Source organism: Tupaia chinensis, unplaced genomic scaffold (genome assembly GCF_000334495.1).
Source record: "Tupaia chinensis unplaced genomic scaffold, TupChi_1.0 Scaffold144482_1, whole genome shotgun sequence".
NCBI classification, from domain to species: Eukaryota; Metazoa; Chordata; class Mammalia; order Scandentia; family Tupaiidae; genus Tupaia; species Tupaia belangeri.
The window spans coordinates 2,522,008-2,547,066 of NW_006204341.1; the positions used below are offsets into that span (position 1 = coordinate 2,522,008).

A 25,059-nucleotide genomic window follows, 5' to 3' on the forward strand; every position below is an offset into this window, starting at 1 on the left:
ATATTTGTATATATATGAGATATCTTAGGGATGGGACTCCAAGACTAAATATGACCTTAATTTGTTTTATATATACCTTATACACATAGGCTGAAGGTACTTTTAAATAATATTTTTGTACTGCAGCACTTTGACTGTGACATGTCATAAGATCGGGGATAGAATTTCTCACTTACAGTATCATGTCAGTACTCAAAAAGCTTTAGATTTTAGAACTTCAAATTTTAGATTTTTTAATTAAGGATGCTTAACCTATACAATATATGAGGGGTCTTCAAAAGCTTCCTAGAAGATGTATACTATGAAAAAGCTATTCATGGATTTCAAAACCTTTTTGAACCAAAATAAATTCATATTTCAATTCTATGTTTTCATAGACTATTTTTTCCATTATTTTTTATTGCCAGAAGATAATGAACCCCCTCTCCCCCAAATGGGACATGATCATGCCTCAATCCGTTTTACTCCATTTGTACTTCCCATCTGGATTTCAGGCATGTAGGCAAACACACCCAGCATGTTTTTTCAAGCCACAAGTGCTGGGACTCAAACCTCAGTCAGCCATGTGGGATCTAATCCCCAATGCTTAACAGTTATGCCACCTGTAAGGCTGGCCCTCATGAACTTTTTTAAGAACCTCATATTAGTTACTATAATCACCATGCTGTGCAATAGATGTTTGGACTTATTCACCTGACCAACATTTCCCCACCCTCCCTTCACAACCACCTCAGCCCAATAACCATTATTATACTTCTATAAGAAAAAATTTGTTGGGTTCCATATATGAGTGATATCACGCAGTATTTGTCTTTCAATACCTGGCTTATTTTACCTAATGCAGACTAAAATCGTGAGATATCATCTCACATCAAGTAAGTTATTATCAAAAAGGTAACAGGTATTGGTAAAGATATGGAGAAATGGGAACACTTGTACACTCTTGGTGGGAATGTAAATTGGTATAACCATGGAGTCAAGCAGGTGGTGTGGTGATTAAGGTGCTGGTCTCCCACATGGCCAACCATGGCTTGAGCCCTGGACTGGTAGCTGAAAACTCATGCCAGTATGTGTGTGTGTACGCCTAAAATCCTGAGGCAAATAGAGGGAAAGGGACTGCAGCACGGCCATCCTCCCAGGGGGTAATTTCTCACTTTCCCTCCTTATGTCTCTCTCTGGCGAGTACAAGCACCCTACAGCAAACCCTCTCCCCCCCAAAAAATTGGTACTGCCATTTATTAAAACAGTAGGAAGGTTCCTTAAGGAATTAAAAACAGAACTACCATATGACCTAGCAATTTCATTTCATGCGTGAATATACAAGTTCATAATGACTATGTAGGTGACATAATAACAGAAATGAGATCCAACAAATAATGATATAACACGATATGAGAGTACCTGAAAAATATCTTTTCTTAATATCCTATTCCAAAATTCCCATGGAAGGAATAATGCCTATTAGAGAAATGTGGCACCAAGTTGTATGTTCCTCTAAATCACATTTATGAATACAACAATAAAATCTTTTTAAAAACATCGCACAAATAAAGAAGAAATGGTCATTTTCTGTTGAAACATTAGAATTAATATTCAAACCACAAAACAGACATGTTATAAAGTTTGAAAACACTGTAAATGTTGCACACAAATTGAAAAAAAATGCGAACTATCAGGAGTCATTTTCACTTAGGGCTATAATTACATAAAAGGCAAGTGTGCAACTGAAGCAGAGTGAGTGTGGTGGTGGTGGGGGCTGTAATAGAGGAAAGTATCAAAGAGTTAAGGTGGGAGGAGGCAAACCATGTGGGGCCTTATAGGCTATTTTATGTATATTATCTTTTTTATATTGAGTGAAATGGGAAGTCATTCTAGCGATGTGAGGAGCCAGGTGACATTTTAAAGGCTCATGTTTTAAATGGTAATTGTTCCATGTTGGGCAGCCACAGTGGTGGTGCTAAGTGGTGCAACAGTCTGCAATGCTGAGACCACGTGAGGTCATGGGTTCACGACCAAAGGTCCCCCTGTACACAACAGGTATAGGTACACATCCCTATGTTCCTGACTAGCTGGGAGTGGACCACAGCATGAAGTCTGAGATAATCCTTGAGACTCCCACATTTAGAGGTTGAGGACAGAAAATGAGATCAGCAAAGAAGACTGAAAAGGACTGATCTGAGAGGTAAGGAGTAGGAGGTCAATCAGATGAATGTTGAGGAGGGGGGAAAAAGTGTTTCAAACTAGAGAGGAAAATCAACTGCATCAAATGCTGCTGGTAGGTCCATTAAGATGAGAACTAAGAACTGACCATGGGCTTAGGAGCAGGAAAAATCTTTAGTGACACTGCTAAGAGCAGTTTTGATAGAAAGACAGGAGGGTAGCCTGGTAGAAGTGAGTTTAGGAGAGAAGTGAGAGATGAGTTGGAAACTGCATACATAAACAAAATTATTGTGAGGTGCTTCTCTTCAAAGGACACTAAATAACAGAGATAGGGTTGATAAAAGGTATTGTAAGATGGAAAAGCATGTTTGTATACTTCTGAGAATGGTAGAAGAGGAAGGAGAAAATTAATGGAGTAATATCTGTGAGTAAGTGAAATGAAATGGAATCTTATATATACATGGAAGGTTAGAGACATAAAAAATTCATCCACGTAAATAGGTAGCAAGACAGACTATGTCAGTATAGTAACTAAAAGTTAGGTAGACACAGTAGGGAACTTCTCTTCTAATTGCTTCAATTTACTCAGTAAATTACGCAGCAAGGCCATCAGCAGAGACTAAAGATGGGCAAGAGTTCAGAGATTTGAACACCAAAGTAAAGATATGAAATACCATCTAGGAACATAGTTGAGGAAATGGAGTAGACACATAAGAAATGATTGTCCAAAAACATGAGGGCCCACTTGGGGCTTTTGAAAAGTGATCTACTTCAGAATCATTCATAGCCTAATACTGGATTAGAATAGACAAGAACTAAAAGATGGGAGGAAGACCACTTAGGAGGCTATTTTAGTAGCCTAGCCAAGAAACAAGTAGAGAGGACCAGCAGATGGCGTAAGGGTTACATCGCTGGACTCCCATGTAACCATCCACGGTTTGAGTCCCAGATCCAATGACTTAAAACTCATGAGAGGTGCATGTACATGCATGCCCAAGATCCTGAGAGGACACTGGAGGAGAAGGAATTGTGGTGCAGCCATCCCCCCTGGGGGGTGATTTTTTGCTTTCTGTCTCTCTGTCCCTCTCTGTTTCTCTAGCAATGGCATGCATCTATAGCAAAAATCTCTCTCTTTAAAAAAAAAAATCATACTGGGCACATGTGTGCATGCCCAAGATCCTGAGAAGAAAATGTAGGAGAAGGGACTGTGGCACAGCTATCCTTCTTGGGGAGGGGGGAGTGATTTCTTGCTTTCTGTCTCTCTGTCTTTCTCTGGTGAGTGCACATACCCTATAGCAAAAATCTCTCAAAAAAAGAGAGAGAGAGAGAGATACCCAGAGAGGAAAATCACCTAAACTAAGGCAAGGGCAACTGGAAAAAAACTGAGAACACAGATGTAACAGTTACTACAAAAGCAGAATCAATAGGATTTGGGAAGCAATTGGAAGTGATTGAGAAAATAAATGGAGTGAAAGATGGTCTGGTGGTATATTGGGCCTAAGAGAACTGAAGTAAGGGAATACCAGAGAATCATAACAATATTGCAAATAGCAGTAACCGACTTGATCAGCAGAATAGAGCTATAAATATAATTTCTGAGTGAAGAGAAAAAAGAGACACTTAAAGATTACAAATGTTGAGCCAGTTTGTAGCATGGCGCTTAAGGTGGCTAGATCCCACACGGTTGACTACACAGTTTGAATGGCAGACCTGGGTACTTCAGAAATGCCAAGCACTTGTGCTTGCATGCCCCATATCCCCAAACAAGGAAGAAATGGAAAAGAATCGATTGCAGTGTGGCCATCCCCCATGGAGGAGGGGGGTATACTCACGTGTGACGGATCAATCTCTCTGGCTGGTGGGTGTACACACTCTGGCAACATTTTTTTAAAAAAAACAATGTTTTTCTTTGGGTTGTTGGTCACTGTTTGGGGTAATTAAATTGTTAATAGACTAGGACAATGAGGTGGTAAACTGAGTAGCATCTAGGCGATCAGGAAATATTCATAACTGAAGAAACAACAGGGCTTACTTGATACAGAAAAGGAATGCTATAAACTTTTATAAAATTGTTTATAGAGAAAACTTACATTCCAAGCACTATTCTGGCTATATGATGTCCTTTATCCTAAAAGTCCTCTTTTACCTTTGTTACAATTAAGTAAAGTAAAGCTTAGAGGACAGCCGCAGTGGTAACAGCAGTGGTGCAGTGATCCACAATGCTGAAGCCATATGGTGAGCCAAAGGAACCCCAGATTCATATGCCAAGGTCTTTTTATACACACTGGGCATGCTGGCTGCGAGTGGACTGTGAGGTAAAGACTCTCTTGGGGGTGCTTGTCTGTCTCTCTCTTTCTCATGGAGGAAATAAATAAATAAACTTCAAAAGAAGAGAAAAGAAAGTTTAGAATGCTTATATAACTTCCATAAGGTGATGCAGTCTATGGCAGAGCCACGAGTCAAACTCAAGTATAAATGACCCCAAAGTTTAAGTTCTTAACCACTATACAGTACATACTCTGTAAAATTTAGGGCCTTTGAAAGATAGCATAGGTTGTTTAGCTTCCAAAGAGAATTTGAGAGTTAAAGATTATAGAGGTAGAATCATTCCAAAGAATGACACAAGCCAAAGTGTATTCATACGTATAATTAAATAAACATATGGATTCGGAGTTCAAAAAATTAAGGAACTACTAAGAGTAAAAATTTGCTCAAGGGGTTATCAATATAACAGCTGAAATGACCAAAATAAGTAGTAAAGGAAATGGACAAAGGGATGGCCAGGTGCTATCATCACCAAAAAAGGTCAGCAGATAACAGACTTCACAAGAGAAAATGATGTTTAAAGACAGTTCAAAGACGACAGCATGGAAGGAGCAACAGGAAAAAAGGTGTACCACAGGACTAGAAGGAAGCGTTGAAGAGGATGAAAATGTCAGGACTTGTTTCAGAGGAAAGGCCAAATGCCCATTGTGGCTCAACAGAAGGAAAAGTTTAAAGATAAATGACATGTGTTCATATTCATTCGGCAACTTCCAACAAACATTATAAAGGTCTACTAACTCTTCTAGGCAGAAGAAATAGTGGGGACAGGGAGAGTTGTGGTGACAAGATGATCCATAGTAGGCAGAGTAGAAGGACCTAGAGTTCATTGATTCTTAACGTTTTATTTTGGTTAAGGGGACCATTGAAATTCCTGTGCACCCTAACTACAGAAAAAAATAGACATCCACAGAAAATTAACAGTGACAGTGAGATAGGTCTTTAAATGAATGAATCATAAATCAAGATCTCCAGTTCTTCTCTGGTTAAGCTAATGAATGTAATATGACCCAATGCCTCTTTTGTCCTCTCTCCTCCCATAAACTGCTGGATACTCAAAATACTATATTCACTATCCTATTTAAGAATACTTTAGAACACAAGCTATAAAACATAAGAAAGGCATTTAAAAATACAGGCTGAGGTCCAGGTGGTGGCACGGTGGTAACACAACTGTACCCACAAGGGAAAGGTTCTGGGTTTGGGTCCCAGGACCTTCCTGAGTATGCCAGGAACACACATGTATGTGCCTATGACAGAGACCAGCTAAGGTGTGTGTGGCAGGGGAGATTGCAGCATGGAAACCCTGTTGAGGGAACCTGTCTCTCTGTTTCTCTGTGTTTCTGTCTCTCTACCTTAAGGAATAAATTAATTAATTAAACCTTAAAAAAAATAAAGAAACTATAGGTTGTATGATGGTTGCAAACAGAACAAATCTGGATGAATTAATTTCTTTGTTCCCATTGCTGTTTCTTACCTTCTGTCCTCCCAACTCTATCTCATATACCCAACAAGAAACCTTGTGCTGTTTTCAGCAAAGCGGACTTAGGCCTGTTTTGCTTTATAGAAAAAGACATACAAATTAGTTAATTAAAAAATTGGTTGACTGTACCAGAGACTATTAAATAGTAGAGAACCAAGATAATAAGACTATCTCTGTTTTTGGAGCTCACAGTGGAAGAGAGAGATAGGTAAGGACATTTTAGGTAAAAATAACAGAAAAAAAGATACCTTTGTAAATAATTGTGTTGTACCAAGTTTCAGGACTCTCCTTTATGTGATAATAAACACAGTCCATACAAACACTTTTGTATGCTGTGGTGATGTCCAGTGAAAGTACGTAACATAAATTAATTAATAAAAAATAAAATAAATTTAATAAATTCAAAAAAACACCAACTTCAAACCCAATGCTACACTGGGCACACACATTCTAAAATTACATCATCTAACTTACCATCATTTTTTCAAAGAGATCCAGTACTTCCTTTTCTGACAAATTCAAAGAAAGTTCATCATATAATGGTTGAGCTGCTGGAAACTCACTCATTGCGACTTGAGAATCAATAGGATGTTGAATAAGAGGTTTTTCTTTTTTGACAGTAGATTTTCTAAAACTTGTAATTCGGTCACGCTGCAAACAGAAAAATAAATAAATAAATAAATAAATAAAAAGTCCTAAGAAAAAGATCAAGAAGCATGAACATAAAGAAATGAAACATCAAAATGGCACTTAGTATAATATATATCATTATTGTCTTTTGACAAAATGTTATTTTAAGCAGCAAGCTCCAGTTAGAGATTGTACCATCTGAAACCTTGAAGTATCTCTTCAGCTTCAGAAGTCTGAGGTGAAAACTAGTTCTCAAAAAGTAAAACTTAGTCCTTTGTCATTTCTGTCTAACATAGTAAGTAGGTGAAAAAAAGTCTTGGATCGAAGCCCTGGCCCTGTAGTTGTTTTCAGAAAGAACGTGTCGTCTTTGGTGGCAACTTTAGAACTATGAAAAAAAAAAAAGGAAGAAAAAATAAAAAGAGCTACTAATAACCAATTCTAAGGGAAAATTATGATAATGATTCTCTTCTTCAAAGTGGTAAAAATTGTGACACGTATACATGAATAATTGTCAGTATAGCATTAGAGTGGTTAAGAGCACAGACTCTGAAGCCAGACTATCAGGCTCTGCCATTTCCTAGCTGAGTAACCCTGTAAAAACTACTTGGTCCCAGGACCAAGCAGTGGTAGTACAGTAGTGATGCAACTGAACTCACATGGGAGGGTCCCAAATTTCTGTTCCAGGGCCTCCCTATATAAGCCGGGCACATGTACGCATGGTCAGTGAACAGGGCTGGGTGGGGTTGGGAGGTAGATTGCAGTGTGAGGACTCTGTTGGGATGCATCTGTCTTTGTCTTTCATGGAAGAAATAAATAAAATGAAGTAAAGTAAAATAACTTTAATATTAAAGAAAAGTTACTTGTGAGTCCTGGCCCCAGCAGCTTAAAACTCAGTGTCAGGCGTGTGTGAAAGCATGCCCAAAATCCCAAGAGGAAAATGGAGGAGACGGGTTTGTCGTGTGGCCATCCCCCTGGGTGGCAATTTCATGCTTTCTATTTCTCTCTGCCTCTCCAAGTGAGCACACGCACCTTATACCAAAAATCTCTCTTAAAAACAAAAAAAAAAAGTTACTTGGCCTCTATATGACCATTTCCTCATCTCTAAAATAGGGGTAATGCTATTATCCACATGATAGAATTATTGTGAGATTTAAATAAATTAGCATGTTTAAGGTGCCTAGTTGCTCTTATTGTCCTATTATTGTTTCCCCCCAATTTTTCTTCCCCAAAATGTGTGATCCATCAAGAAGCAAAACAAAATTAAAGATCACCTTTTGCATTTACTGGAAATATAAACATTTCTTTTCCTTTCTTGTCATGTTACTCAAGATTTACTTACTCTACAAACATGATTATGAAGAACTTGCTATTTTATGGATATTGACTTTGAACCATTGATTCCATGTACAATCTCTAATAATTAGCTTGCTATTTCATAAAGTAAGTTAATAACTTCAGTTACATGCAAACAGGCCATTTTATTTTAAACCAGAAAACATCAGACATCAAAAATTAGTAATGTACATAAAACTGAATTCAACTCAGTTTTATTCTAGTTTCTGTTAGGAAGCACATGCATACCATCAGCTCACATTAAACAAGCAAAAACATTAGATATGAATGAGGGCAGTGCATTTCACTGCCATGTTACCTGAATCCTTACAAACTACTGCAACAGTACAATAAGCATCATAGAAGTTATTACCACAGCTTGTGTAAAATTACGGTGAGTCCCACTAAAAGAACATATCTTTTATTTTAGTGATTCAAAGAACACTCCTTTTAATAAAAGGTGTAGTTGGAAAGACATGGGCATACTTTTAAATAGCTTATTTAGGATTATAAAAATTATCTGAGTATCTGGTTGCTTACAATGAGATTATATAAATCATTATTTTAGAGCTGGGAGAAACTTGAAAAAATCATCTAAACCAATTCCTTTAATTCGCAGAAAAAGGAACTCACATAAATTCATGAGCCCCTGGTTGCTATCTCAGTTTTCACATTAACTTAAGATTCATTTCTTCGAATTATTGTGAACTATATTTTCAAATTTTCTTTTAACTCTTTGAGGGAAATTACATTGGTTGAGATATGTAACATATCATCAAACAACTCAAGAAAAAAATTAAGTAATCCCAAATAAGCCCAGTATATCCAACAGTCAAATCTCACTAAAAGATATGGTGGACATGAAAGCATCTGAATATGTAATTCACCATTAAATCAACACATTTCTTTTCCTTTCCTATCATGTTACTATTTACTTTTCCAGGACTAGTTTTATTTTGCTAGTTTTTTTTTAATGAGTAGCATTACTTACAAATATCTGATCTTCCACTATGCCCTTCATTTTAACCTAGAAACTGGCTTTTCATTTCAGCTGTAAGAAATGAAGTTAATTCACACAGTCTCATCTTCTTAGACCACTAACAGTGGCTTACATTACCTGTAGATAGGCAGCTTCACAGAAAAAAAAGTTGATACCACTTAAAATACCATTTTTAAAAGTTTAGCTATAAAAGGTCACATGTAAATTTTGAGCCCATAATACTTAATAAGTTTTACTATGATAGATTCAGATTGAAAATACTTAAAGTTTTTAAATTTAATAACACATACCTGACTAATACAATGAACTTAATTTCCTTTCTATTTAAAATTAATTTCCTCTAATATTAATGTTTAATATATTCACAGTCAATTTATTTGGCTATCAATAAAGGAAATGTCTGTTTCCCAGAGTATATAGTCCCAGAGTATAGATTTACTTGGAGATTTAAAAAGTATTTTATTAAGATATATATCAGTATGATAATATCAAAATTATGTTGGGCTCTGACATAATTGTTTACATTAATATTCAAGAAAGAGAAGGCATTCTCCTGATAACCATTCCATTCTACTGTACTTTGTAAATATACAGACATCTTATATCTTACATAATCAATGCTTTAATGTCCACCTACTTTAATAAAAGGCAACATGCACAAGTAATACAATAACATGCTGCTAAGACCACCTTACCACATCATCTGCCAAAGTTTTTATTTGAATGTTCTAGTAAAAACCAAAAGGAAACAAAAAGAATAAAGAACAGTCAGATAAAATAAACTCATAGAGCAAACAAAAAATAATAATTGAATGATTCTCATTTATAATTTTATCAACTGTAAATAGCCCAAATGAATTAGAAAGTTAAAATATATAAATAATTCATTTATTACAAAAATAAAAACAAACAACTTTTTAAAGACAGAAAATAAGCGTTTGGTGAGGAAGTGTGTGTTTTTAAGTATGACTCTTAATGTCTCAAAATCGGACCTGATTAAGACAACACTTGTGCTGAGTTCAAATGTAAGAAAAGATACAGCAAAACTGTAAGTCTCTGTAGGTTTTTCCAAAGTTTTAGAAAGAATAATCATATTTTTAAGACACCTAAATTATTTTTTAAAAATATGTAACAAGAAAATTGTCACATTTAATAGTAATGAAATGTAATCAAACAGATCAGACTAAGATTCACTGTTACATCTAATGTATAGCTAAAGGATACCTTTACAAATATTCTAAATAAAATTGAACTTACTGATTCTGATTCTGTTATACGTCCATTTCTCAAAAATGCCTAATACTTTTTTTTGCATGTGGTTTTCTAATTCTAATATTGAGAATCATTGGAAATGGTATATTTTAATTGATAGAATATGATTGTTAATAAAAACTACCACATAACATAAATAGTTTCTACTATTTCAAGAATTAGAGTACAATACTGAAGTGATACCTAACAATTTGGTAATATTCCATGAAGATGCTTTAAGACTTTTATATAAGATCAGCATGAAGTACAGTCCTTATTATATTATATTATAAATGCATTTAAGTGACGATTAAAAGATATGGTATAGGAAAGGGCCAGATTTTTTAAATGTTCAGTCAGGAATTGAATTTAATTAATTTCTCTGCTACATCCTACACATTTGTTTCTTAAAACGAAAGTGGAATAATGTGTATCAGCTTCGTTGCGCATGCTCATATCCTTTTTTACTTAGAAAAATAGTCTTCTCACTGGTGAAGAGGATTCCATTATAAATTTGAAGTAAGTAAGAATTACTTGGTGTCAGGATCTCAGGAAAGCTGTCTTCAAACACCACCAACCCAGTGCTGCTAAAGATCATCCATCCTGGATCAACTGGGGCAAATCTGCTATTATATGCTCTTTTTCTACTTTGAATCCATCAACTCCCTCGGGGATCTAAACCTCTAATCTCTGTACTATGTCTTCATCACATCCTGCTGGCACAAACCCCAATCAATCTCTAGTGTCTAGAAAAAAAAAAGGGGGGGGGATTATTTATATCAGAGCTGAAGCCATTTTAAGAAAGATGAATCTACCCAAGGACTCTACCAGGTATTTTCTCTTTTTCTAGTGAATAACAGAAAACTGTTTTATGTACGATGACAAGCGTCATGATTGCCTGTAATGCAAAATCAGAGAAAGAAATTCCAACGTATCAAAAGTGCCTAAAGTAACCCTACCACCATCCAGATATGTGCCTGTCCATGTAGGTTTGTGAGATAGATTATACAGTTCTTTAAGCAACTTTTGCTTTCTTTTTTCTCTCATGCTTTGGGGTTTTAAACTCAACATTGGAAACATATCTGTATGTCCAAAGCAGGAAGGTAAAGCAGGTGAAAATATGATTTTGTTCGGTCAAATTCTCTTAAGTTCAGGTACCCGCATGTCCGAAATGCTTCAAATCTGTATCTCACCTGAATATACATTGAAAGTTTAAGCATTGAAGAAAGACAAAAAAAAAAAAAAAAGAAAGAATTGCAAGCATTATTTCCACCAGCTCTTATGGAAAGAGACTTTAGTCTTATCTTTGCCTCACTTCACTCTTTTTTGGAATTAACATAGTTTTTGTCCATATTAAACCACATAGTAAGGAGCAAGAAAGTATTCGAGTTGGATGACATCTGAGATCACCTGGCCAAAGCCTCTCATTTTGCAAAGAGAAGGCTAATATTTATGTTAATGGTACCACCGGTACCCATTTGTCTAGGTTTCAGACTTCTGTCATCTTGGCCTCCTTACTCTCCTTCATTCCCAATAGTCACCCAGCTGTCCATCTCATGGCAATCTTTCTACAGTCCACAAAGATCTGGCTCAAGTCACCAGCAGCCTTTACCTAGATGTCTGTAGGACCTCCTAACCCATTTCCCTCTTCTACCTTTGCTCTCCTAAGTTAATTTTGAACACAGCAAAGCAATACTGTGAAAAATGAAGTCATATCATGTCATTCCTCAGCTCAAAACTTTCCAGTGGCTATTTTTCTTCTGAAGGCAAGTCAAAGTCGTGACAATGGACTACAGAGCCCTCTTTTACTTTCCACATTTCCCCATGCCCCTCTACCCTATTTCCTAGCCTTGCCTCATTCACCCAGCTCCAGTCACGCTGACCACCTCACTGCTCCCCAATAAGGCAATATGCCTGAATGTTCTTTTCCATCACCAGCACGGCTTATTCCCACACTCCTCGTTCAAGGTTTTTGTTCAGCAAGACCTACTCTATCCGCCCTATTTAAAATGGAAATATTCACCTCCTCTAAATATTTCTGGCCCTCCTGACCTGCCTTACCATGCTCTACTTTTCCTTTTTTCAGTAGGACTTAGCATATTCTAGTATTATCTATAATTTATTATTTCTTATCTGCTTTTCCCACAAAGATAAGGATTTTTGTTTGTGTGATTAAGGGATGTAATACCCAGAGCAGTGTTTGGCACATTAAAGCTCAATAAAAATTATGAATGACTATCACATTCCCATTCATAGATATTCAATGCCTCCTGATGACCTGTAGAATAAAAACTATTATTATTAGCATGTCATTCAAAGCCCTGTATTATCTGGCCCTAGCTGGTCTTCTTTTACAACCATGCACTATAGAAAAAAACTTCAAACCTTTTGTTAATGCATGTCCCATGGCATCCTGTCTGTGCCCCACTGTTCCCTCTGATCCGGAATGACCATTTTGCTAGCCATATTTCTATTTCTAGAGCTTCCCTTGAGTTAATAAAGTTTAGTTATTGATAAACCAAATGTGGACTTCTAGTCAAAAATAGTTTTAGAGAAGGGCAGCTCTGTGGCCTGGTAGTTAAGGAACTGGTTCCCACATGACCAACAGCATGGTTTGAGTCCCAGACCTGGTGTTTTGAGAAACACCACAAACACGTGTAAATGCGTGTGTGCCCAAAATTCCAAAAGGAAGGAAAAATGGAAAAGGGATTGCCATGTGACCATGGCCCACAGGGTGCTTTCTCATCTCCCTTTCTCTGTCTCTTTGGCAAGCACATGCGCCCTATAGCAAAAAAAAAAAAATGGAGGAATATGTTTTATTTATTTTATTCTTATAGAATTTTGATTTCCTAACAGGCATCTTCAAGAATAATAGGGCACTCCAAGGCACATAGGAAATTGTACTAATGTAAAAACATTTTCCCAATTACTTATGATAGAGAATCATAAAGAAAAACACTTGTTTGTGATTTCCTGATACATATAAAGTATATATCTTGTGTAACTGTTCACATTTAATCAAATATGGATACTTTCTCATAGATTTCCTTCATGTAAAAATTATGCTTTTATAAATATAATATTACATCAATATAACATTAGTTAGAACTCTTTTTAATTACTGTTCAGAAAAAAAAAGAAATAAGTGCACTCCATTGAAAACTTAAATCTTAAAATTAGAACTTGAGTTTCAGGAGAGGTGATTTTTGGCCACTGCACATTAGGAATATATTAAAATAATTATACAAGTTACAATTGAATGATCTGCAATATGAAAGATATTATTTCTGACACACAACTGTCTTTATATAGATTGTCAAAAAGGAAAAGAACTTAAGAACAACAACAAAAAACACCACCAAAACCAAAACTGCTTGGAGCCAGCAGGTGGCATGGTGGGTAAGGTGCTAGATTCCCACATGGCTGACCACAGTTCAAGTCCTAGACCTGGCGGCCTAAGAAAACAAGCCAGGTGTGTGTGCATACATGCCCAAAATCCTGAGAGGAGAATGAAGGAAATGGGATTGTGGCAGGGCCACCCCTCCTGTGGGGTGATTTCTCAACTTCCCTCTCTCTGTCTTACTCTCTCTCTTCTACAAACTTGGGCCCTATGGCAAAAAAAAAAAAAAAAAAAAATCACAGAACTGGAAAACTTTATTTCTAACAAGTTTCAAGTGCAGTCATTATTATGTGAACTGATCTTTACACTTGAAAAATAGTTACATTAAAATACATTCTCATTTATAAAGATATTCTTCAGGGACAAGCTCTCAATGTTTTTCTGACTATTATTTATATAAGAATGAGCATCTATCTCTCACACTACAAACAAGTAAACACTATGGATTTTACTGTATACAAACGATACAGCTACCACAGAGTTAAAAAAAAGTAAAAAAAAAAAAAAAACACACAAAAATGACCCAAAAAATCTTTATTAGAGTCACATCCCTGAATTAAAAGCACAGATTAAACTCATTTTAGTAAGTTTTTATTATGCAAATCTAATGATAATGGTCATTACAATGTGGGCATATTGCACCAATAAGTATAGTGACCATATATTTTCATTAAAATCAACTCTGAAAATGCAATAAGTGTGCATTAGTCAAGCAATCAGAGTTTATTAAACTTCATTTATGATCAGCTATATTAAATATAACTTAGTACAGTAGTATATGAGTATTGTATAATTATGAAAGTATCATTGTGGAGTCTCAACCCCTTAAGAATAAGAGAAATGGCTGACATACTTATAAACCCTAATACCGAAGTTCTGATTATAATACAAGAGTCATTATTGCAAGAAAATTAAGTTTTAATTTTCTCAATCAGGCAGAAATGAACAAAAACAGCAAGATGTAAAGATTCAACTCTCTTATGGCTAATGTTACATGGTAATACAATGTTTTATAAACATCTTGCAATTACTCTAGTACCAGAGAAATTGGCCAACTAAATTGCATATAATGCAAAAATCTTACCACTAACTCAGAACATAGTCACATTATTTTAATATGTTCTTCTCACTGAAAGAAAATGAGTACGATGGCCATTACAACAAAGACAGAGGATCAATTATTTACCTAGATTTATGTGTCTTGCTTTCCAAGAAGGGCTTGGGGCAATAGGACACATAAAATCATGTTCAATTCAATTGAACAAATATTTAAACATCTACTATGCACCTGTTCAAAAATACAATAAACAAGGTCAGCATGTTCTCTTCCATTATGGAGGTGGTAGACTAGTTAAGACCAGTAGAATGAAAGAACAATCACAACCAGAAAGGTTCTAAGAGCTCTGATATGGTACTACCATATTATAATCTCCTCTTAATTTCCAATTTACAAAGGGTCTTGAAGAAGGTAATTAACATCAAGCACTAATTCAGGGGTGATTTCTCAGAATGACATGCCTGCCTAATACCTATCCATGTCAGCAGCACAGAAGGAAGTAGTCACTCTTCAAAAGGCCTCTGCTTGCCAACTCTTCAGATCCTGTACTTCCCTGAATTTCAAAAACCAGTAGGACCAATCAAGAAAATTCAAGGCTATTCAATTACCAGAACCAAGCTAAACATTTTGTTCAGGCATTCCAATACTTTCTTATACAGATATTTTGTGTTAGTTGAGTACCTCCCAGTTGCATTTATTTCACCAAGAAAGCTATCTATAATCTGATTTTTAGAACTGAGTTTAATGTAAAGGTGATTCTAAGATGACAGAAGGAAAACAAATTTTAGCTTTCACAATCATTGAACTATTTACTGCCTGTATTTAAAATTACTCCAAAACATTATTTCATCCCCTTTTCTAACAGTAAGAGTCATTTTCAGACACCCACACATCATCTTAGGCACTGGAGTCCTCTATCACCATTATCGCTTAGAAACAGATGCTAGATCCGTTGGCAGAGTGCTCGGCACCAGAGATTTAAAGAGACATGGCCCTGCCCTAAAAGCTCTAAAGCTTAGAAGTTGAGAAGATGAAGTTACAGGCATTAAGTTCCAATTCTCCACCTTACTTTGATATTGTTAACATCTTGAACTGTCCATTTCATCATTTTAGTAGAGCAATACTTTTATATTTTTGTAACCATAAGCACACTCTCTTAGAAGTCCTATCAACCCAAAGCCTCAAGGTTTAATGTACCAAATTCCTTGGCTACTACAAATCAAAATTCTTTCTACCATTTCTGTAAGGAGAAAAAAAAATTCCTTTTGGGATATATATATATATATAAATTAGAGATCAAATATGACATCTTAGTAACAGGGATTCAGTTTTCTTCAGGGAGCAAAAGGCTGTGTTACTTCACTGGATTAGTTTTATAAACCTGTCACAAAATATGCTCAATCTTAAATGAATTGTCTTGCCCTTAACTTCACTCTTGACTGTCAGGAGGAGTGACTAGGATATGAGAAACCAGCATTCTCATCTGTGTAACAAGCATGATCAGCTTCAGGACTATGAGCAAATGGTTTAGGAAATTTATGTTTGGCTCTTAGGTCTTCAAAAAAATTCACACTAATGAACTGAAAGACTAAGTACTTGAATTAAGTACACAAAGTACCTGAATTAAACAAAAACAACTGTAGGACTAATTCAGCTTTTTTAAGAGTCAGAGTTTCTGCATGTATCAAAATAATATTTGTTTCCTTTGTAATAAACCACTTCAAATGAGAAAAATTGGACATGAAAGTACTTCTTTCTAAGCCTACGAATACAAAGCAACGGAAATGAAAAAGAAAGCAAGCTTTACACAAATACAGTATTTCAAAACACAGCACAGTACTTTGTACATGGCAGATACCAAGGGGGACTCAATATTTGATGAATATTTACCTTCTCTGTTTTTTTTAAGAAGATAAATGTCTCAACCAAACATTAATCAAGTACTCATTACATGCCCAAACACTTTACGGCACATAGAAGTTTAAGATACGATTCTTCCCTTAAAACATTTACAATCTAACCAGGGAGTGAAAACTAACCACATTAAAAACAAATAATTAAATAGTAAGCTAAGAGGTTCTAAGGTTTGTAGCTTCTTCTCTTCAGATACCACTAATTTTTCCTCTCTACTCCTCTCCACAGCATTATCCACTCTCTGAAATGATCTTGTTCACTTATTTACATGTTTGTATTCTAGCTTTTCTTTTTTTCTTTTAAAGGTATTTTTGCTATAGGGTGTGTGTGCTCGCCAGAAAGATAGAGAGAGAGATAGAAAGCAAGAAAATCACCCCCCAAGGGAGATGGCCATGCCACAATCCCTTATTCATTCTCGTCTCACAATTTTGGACACACATGCACACACACCTGGCGTGAGTTTTAAACCACGAGTCTGGGACTCGAACCATAGTCAACTACATGGGAGTCCAGCAACATAACCATCACGCCATCTGCTGGTCCTTATATTCTAGTTTCTAAAAGCAAGTTCCATAACAACAGAGACCTTAACTGTCTTACTCACTTTTGGACCTCTGACAGAACATTTGCTGGTACATAATACCTGCTCAAACGTTTGGTGAATAAATGTATTCATCCAAAGAAGAAACAGATAAACAGCTTCACTGAGAAACTATAAAGAATTATACTCTAATTGCTGGGTAGGATTTAAATAGCTATTAAGAGGGGAAGAGAAGAAAGTCAGGCCCTGGAAAGCAGACTTATGAAACAAAGAGTTCAAGTAGGAAGGTATTATATTTTGGATATGCGGGGTATTCAGATTACAGGTAGTTTTGAAAAACACAATAGTTCATACTAAATGTAACAAACATTGGGGGTCTTCATGATAACCTAATTCAGAAAGAGATGGAGAAAATAGGATCTTAGAAAGCTGATTTCAGGTAGCACATGCCCATAATTTTTTATTTGAAATCTGTGAAGGTGGTTGTGTTTTAGAATTCAGAAAGTTCCAACTGAAGCAAGTCAGGCTATTAAGGAGAGACGTCATATGTCTACTTAATATATACTGACTGTCCACACTTTGGCTGAAACTGAGAGATTAGAGGATATAGAAATATGGAAAATGGTTATGGATACTGGATATAATGTGGGAAGAGGGGGGGAGAAGGAGAAGAGTTTAAGGAAAGACATCAAGGAGAAAAATAGAGAGGCAAAACATTTATGAGACACAGAAATGGATTATTATCTGTGGGTAATAACCTGTATAGTATCCCCAAATGGACTGGTGTGAAGTGCATTCATGTTGGAAAATTCTCCTCACAAGCCAAGTGATATATAGTGATTTAAAATAAAATTAATAAAAAAAATTCAAAGAGTCTCATGTTAGATATATAGTATATGTACCATATATGAGGGGTCTTCAGAAAGTTCATAGAAGTATTACTAAAATTTAAAAAAAAAACTAAAGACAAATTTCAAAAGTTTTTTGTACCTAACTAAATGTGTATTTTAGTTCCATTTTTCCCATGAACTTTTTGAAGCTTCCTCATATTACAAAACATGTTCAGCAGTATCTGGGATAGTGTACTGATTTAAATGCATTCATATTTAACAGTAAAATGTGAATATTCCACAAAATGGGACAAAAACTTCATAACCCTCAAGTAGGTGGGCTTTGTGACCAAATGATGCAAGTATGTTTTCAGAAATTTCAGATTTTAGAATTTCAGAAAATAGTTGTAGACCTCTAATGTAATATTCAGGATAAAACGGAGAAGGACTCAAAGGCTAAAAAGGCTTCCAGACAACAGAGAGTTTGGTTTATTCTACCTAGATAATAGCTACCATTTACAGAGCATTTACTATGTGCCAGGTACTATGGTAAGTGTTTTATGTGTATTGCCTCCTTTAAATCTTCACAATAAGCTTATGTACCGAAACTTACTGTTTTATTTCGTGCATTAGAAAATCAAGGTTTACATTCACAAAAAGTTATTTGCCTAAAGTTACAAAGGTAATAAATTACACAGTTAGGATTGGCATTTATGTGTGACTAGAATCCAAGCTCCAAAACCCATATTACATTCTGAAATCGATATGCAAGAGTCTTCATCAGTATAACATTACTGGTTAAAGTGCCAGCCCTGTTTCAGTCTTAGTCAATCCGTGTGCTCTTTGTTCTGCTTAGGGTCTTACCCAACCCCTCTCCAATGCCCTTTCTTCTTTATCTGGCCATCTACTCATGCTCCCTGCTCTCAGCTAAGGTTATAGCTGGACATGTATCATGGTTCCTGAACTACTCCTTTTATAACATATTTCAATTATCAAATTACGATTGCCTACCAATAGCAGTCTTCCCTGCTAAATTGTAAATTCAGTGTAGTAAGGACTAAGACTCTTAGTCCCCACTGTGTTCTCAGGTTTTTACACATAGTAAATGCTCAAACCTGTGATGATTGATGGAATTCGGGCCGGGGAGGAGGAGGGAGAGAGACAGAGGAAGAGAGTGATCCAGTTGTGGAGATAAGAGCTTAGACAGAGATGATAACAATGGAAACAGAGAAGGCAGTTGGTACATACAATCTTGTTTAAAATTACGCTTGTTATTGAAGCAATGTACCCAGGCATATGATTGTTGTTTGTATTAAATAGAGTAATTTAAATATCTGTTGTTGTGATTACTATCTTTGTAACACACAAATAACCTCTAAATGGTTATGATTATCACTCTGGAAATACTTCACCTCCCAATGACTTGCAATGTATCTACTTCAAGTAGCTTTTATAAATAACCACATCATTTAGTTTTCTGATGCAGCTGTAAAATTAATCTGACAAAAATAAAATGATTCCCTCCTTTAAAAATTCAAGAGTATAAATCACTTAAAACTGAAAACCACACCTGAGTTTTGAATAAGGAATTTACATGACACACTATTTATATGAAAAAAAAAAAACATAGAAGTCAACCAATGACTTAAGTTAATTTTACTATTAATACTTCTGATACTCTTGAACTTGCAAACAACCCCCAAATCAGGAATAGATTTGGTCTAAAAGTTCATTGGTACACTAGCTGTCTATTCCTTGGAGCACATGCATCCAAAGGTGCAAATCATATAAACTGCTTTCCAGAGTGAAAGTAAACTTCCCTTTCCCCCTGGAAAACAAAAAACAGCTGATATGGATTCACATAGGAAGAAATTTTAAAATAATTAAGTATTATAATGAATATCTAAGACAACTTAAAAGCTTAAGCAAAGTATGCTGATATGATAGGCAAGATGATTTTAATTTTCAGAAAACTTTAAAAAGTTTTTTTTTTTTCTTTTTCTTTTTTTTGGAGAGGTTTTTCTCTATAGGGCGCGTGCACTCGCCAGACAGACAGAGAGAGACAGAGAGGCAGAAAGCGAGAAATCACCCCCTGGGGGGATGGCCACGCTGCAATCCCTTCTCCTCTGTTCTCCTCTCGGGATCTTGGGCACACACACACACACACACACACGCGCGCCCAGCGTGAGTTTAAGCCACCAGGTCCGGGACGCGAACCGCTGTCGACTACATGGGAGTCCAGCGACATAGCCATTACGCAAACTGCTGGTCCCCTAATAATTTTTTTGAAATAACTTAGTATTTATTTAAAAAATGAGACTTTATAAACTTATCTTCTCTCACAAGTAGTTTTGTTCCCATAGTGTACCTTAGTTTTTGTAATTAGTTTTAATTTGAATGATAATTCCTTTTAAAAATACTGACAGAAATTGTGCTGTTAAAGAACACATTCCAGAACAATGTCATTTATGTTACCGTTTTACAAACAGTATCATAATGAATTAACAGTAAGTTCTTATTTTTTGATTTTTTAATTATTTTACACAAAACAGAAATTGCATTACTGTTTATGGTAGTACATGTCAACTTTCTTATACTCTTGTGTTTTTTACAGTGGGCTCTTCTGAAAGTCTGAGGTAGAATAAGAACAGCAAACTATGCCATAATCGTTACATCGCTGAACTCCCACATGGCTGACCTCAGTTTGAGTTCCACACACGGCAGCTTAAAACTCACACCCGCCACATGTGCGTGTGTGCCCAAGATCCCAAGAAGAGAATGGAGAAAAAGGGACTGAGGCATGGCCATTACCCCTAGGGAGTGATTTCTCGCTTTCTGTCTCTCTGGCAAGCGTACACACACACTATAGCAAAAATCTCTCTCTCTAAAAATAATAACAAATTAACTTTTTTAAAAAAAGATCCTACTAAAAGTTCATGAAGGGGTCTGGATGGTGGCATTAGCATTAAAATTAGACATTCTGTGAGGCTGATTCATATGGGAAGGTTCTGAGTGCCCATGATATGAGGCTGGCTGAGGCTGTGTGTGGATCACAACATCAAGACCCTATTGGGATGCTATCTTTCTGTCACTCGTGGAAGAAATAAATTCAGAAAAAAAATTAATCAGAAAGAAGTTTAGGGAAAAATGGAATTAAAACTAAGTTTATTTGGATGCAATACATACACTTTTTTTTCATAATATACATTCCCATGAAATATCTGAAGTTTCCTCGTATACTTAGTCCTTGTAATTATAGCAGTTATAACACAAAGAGCAATGAGCTATATGCCTGGCAAGTTACAGGCAACCTGAGAACTAATGCAATGACCCTTACACACATACAGGTCAAAGTAAATGACTCAAATTTCTTTTTTCTCTTTGTGAAGTTACATGGTGAACCACAGAAATTTTTCATTGTAAAGATTTTGATGTAGAAAACATGTATTTGTTTTCCCCTTTCACCTACATTTTAAGATAAGAGTGGTATATCTTATACATCATATAGGTCACAGTTTGCATAGAGCCAGAAAATATGAAGAGGCTATTAACCTCCTCTACAATTCTTTGACTTTGCTGATACCAACAAAGGCTTCCAACCAGCAAACCCAAACCCTTTCATAGCAGTTCTTGAAAAACAGTAGCAGATACATATTACATCTCTACACATAATACCCCAGGCATGTTCAACTTGTCAACACTCAGTATGTATGATAAATGATCTCTGATAAAACAGGAAAAGTCTGGGACAAGCAGTTAACGTAATGGCTATGTCACTGGACTCCCATGTAGCCAACCATGGTTTGAGTCCTGGACCCAGTGGCTTAAACTCACACTGGGTGTGTGTGCGTGTGTGTCCAAGATCCCGAGAGGATAATGGAGGAGAAGGGATTGTGGCATGGCCATCCCCCTTGGGGGATGATTTCTCATTTTCTGTCTGTCTCTCTCTGTCTTTTTGGTGAGCACACACGCCCTATAGCAAAAAATAAATAAAAAATAAAAAATAAAAAAAAACTCTCAAAAAAAAAAAAGAACAGGAAAAGTCTGAGCTATGTAGGATAAGTCTGAGAAGTGCTAAACTTATTTTAATAGTATTTGTTCAAGTTTCTATTTTCCTCACTGCTGAGTAATTTGGTTTCATAACAGTTTGGCCAATTAGGGATTAGGAAGGTTGAACTTAAATGTTACTATGCAGCTGACAGAATGATTTATAGTCACTAGATCACTGAAATACAAATATAGATGTGCTTAAACATTTATAGAACATTTACAGAATTTCTCTTACTGTGTTGTCATGAGTTTGAGCTCTAAATTAATGCACCCAAAACCACAATCATAGCCAAGGTTTTGGTAAAAATGACCTATTTGGTAAAATGACCTATTAATATTTAATGGCCATAATCAATACTATTGAGGTTTGTGGCATACATAGATGCTTTATAGCCTTGATGCAACACACAGAGTTAGTTCTGCCATTACGTTTTCCTACAGAAACAAAGTTCTTAAGGATGACTGAATTTCTTTTCTTTTATTTTTTTTTATTAATTCACTTTACACCATCACAACACACAAATGAATTTTCCATCCAAAATACACTGTGCATTGGCTCAATCAAGCACATCCACATACATGTTCTCAGCAAATAATTTTCCAATTCTTACGTCCTGCATACCTTGCCCTTTGTCTTGCCATCCCTGATTCCCCATCCCCCACCCTCTGCTATGTCCCATCTTCCTCCCCCATTGTCCCTGGCATCCATGGTTGCCCTCCATACCTTCCTCCCCCCCCCATTCAATTGTTCTGCCAATGAACTTAATTAGTCTAAATAAATCCATTAGCTAGCACAGCTGACACAAACCTACACATGTATCCAAGTCTGACCCTAGGCATAAACCCCGGTGAGTAGAATGAACATACTTTAAAGTAGTACCCAGCTGTGCCCATACAGCTCGCTGCAGAGGATGACTGAATTTCTGAATCAAGTTTAAAAACATTATCTAGGGCCAGCCCATGGTGGTTAAGGATCCTACAAGGCAACCACACAGTTCAAGTCTCAGACCCAGCAACTTGACAAACATGCCGGCTGCATGTGTGTGTGCCCAAAATCCCAAAAGGATGGAGAAATGGAAGAGAAGGGACTGTGACATGACCATGTCCCATGGGAGTACCCTCTCACTTCTCCACAACCTTGTTTTCCGTTCTTCTCTCTCTGGAAGCACTCATGCAGTTGGGCAAATTTTAAAAAAAAAATCTTATCTGAGACAGCTCAGTGGAACAGCAGTAACACACTACTTAAGCGATGTTGGATCCATATAGAAAATTGTGAATTTGGTTCTCCAATTGACCTGTACATATTAGGTACATGCTTGTGATCCTGGCTTGTTAGGCACACTGGGAAGGAGAGGAAATAGTGGTGTGAGGCCCTCCCTATTGAGGGTGCTTGTCTGTCTGTCTCTCCCTCTCTGCTTCTTACTCTCATAAAAGAAACTTTTAAAACAAATCTTATCTAATCAATGATACACCTACATTGGTCGTAAGTAGTATTCTAACTCCATCCTCTTTTGATACATTTTCTTACAGGCACAGCAGAAAAATGTGATGCTCTGTGAGGGTGGCCCACATTGTAAGGTTCATGTTCAGAAACCTTCCTGAAGGGACCAGCAGTTAGCGTAATGGCTATGTCGCTGGACTCCCATGTAGTCAACTGCAGTTCACGTCCTGGACCCAGCGGCTTAAACTCATGCCAGGCACGTGTGCGTGCGTGCCCAAGATCCCGAGAGGAGAATGGAAGAGAAGGGATTGCGGTGTGGCCATCCCCTCTGGGGGGTGATTTCTCGCTTTCTATCTCTCTGTCTGTCTGGCGAACGCACACGCCCAAAACTCACAAAAAAAAAAAAAAAAAAAAGAAGAAGAAAGAAAGAAACCTTCCTGAATATGCCAGGCACATGTGTGTCCATGATCCAGGGCTGACTGAGACTGGCTGCAGATCATAGCATTGGGACCCTGTTGGGAGTGTTGTCTTTCTGTTTCCTACTCTCTGTCTCTCTATCATGGAACAAATAAAATAAGCTTAAAAAAACTGTCTTTTCCTTTACAGACAGGGCTGGTTGCACTAATAATGGTACTTAAGAGGACAGAAGAAAATTGGCCTATTATTTCAGCAGAAGAATTTAAAGAGTAACAGAAGAGAAGAAATCACTCTAGATCCCTTTCACAAAAAAAAAAAAAAAAAAAAATTGTATTGTCCTGGGATCAAATTTCTTCAAAAAGACTGCCTCTAGTGTACTTGCAGTAAATTTTTTCAAGAGCTTGAGTACAATTTTCCCAATTTCAAAAGTCTATCCATTTTCATATACCTATTGATATCTGAATATCTCAAATTCCCCATACTATATATAAGTATCCTCATAGTTGAGTTTTAAATAGTGACCATTTACTTTAGGAAGGAACTAAACAACCTCTTCTCTCTCTATTAATACCATAATAGAATGTGCTAAGACAGGCATTGGTTTTCACATGAAATGCAGAAATGAAACTATATATACACCCAAAGCTATGGACAGTGACGAAACACAAACAGTAACCCACAGATACTGAAGGAGCATCAGAGTTTTAAAACTCAAAAAGTTATGAAGCATGGTGTTAGTTACCAGTAGCCCACAATGTAGAGTGTTTTCTTGAGCTATGGTATGATTTTAAAAACCAGGAAGGACCACAGAAGTGGTCTTTTTTTATTATTACTCCTAAGGTCATAGTTCAAATTTTGATTATAGCTTTTATCAGAGTATACAATTTCCCATAGAGGGTATAAATTTCCTGAAGGATGGACTGGTTCTTCCATAACACTGACTATATTACATAAATGGGCTAAAGATGGCCTCTGCATATTGGCCCTATATTGTTTACTCCTTCACAGCAGGCTGAGATCTTGTGCTCAGAATCCAACTGTCAAACTCAAAGTTCTACACATTTGGTTGTTTTCAATGCAACCCAAACAAACCATTTTTTAGCCATTTAGAGCCTGTCTGGTTTGTATTGGTCCAGCTAGACAGCAGCAAGTCAAAGAAATACAGTGGGGGAAAAGGAGAGGGGGAGATAACAAGAGAGAGAAAGAGAGATGGAAGAAGAGGGAGGAAGGA

The 25,059-nt window shown here is 36.4% G+C and overlaps 1 protein-coding gene across 1 annotated transcript in view; it reads right to left on the reverse strand.

Moving 5' to 3' along the window:
• The window catches only part of DIAPH2 (diaphanous related formin 2), a gene marked incomplete at its 5' end in the record, with an annotated part of 1,076,033 nt that overhangs the window by 1,003,914 nt on the left and 47,060 nt on the right, over nt 1-25,059 (reverse strand). Inside the window, 1 exon segment of the mRNA XM_014583678.2 lies at nt 9,623-9,655. Within this exon segment, the coding sequence (XP_014439164.1) occupies nt 9,623-9,655 (33 nt within the window).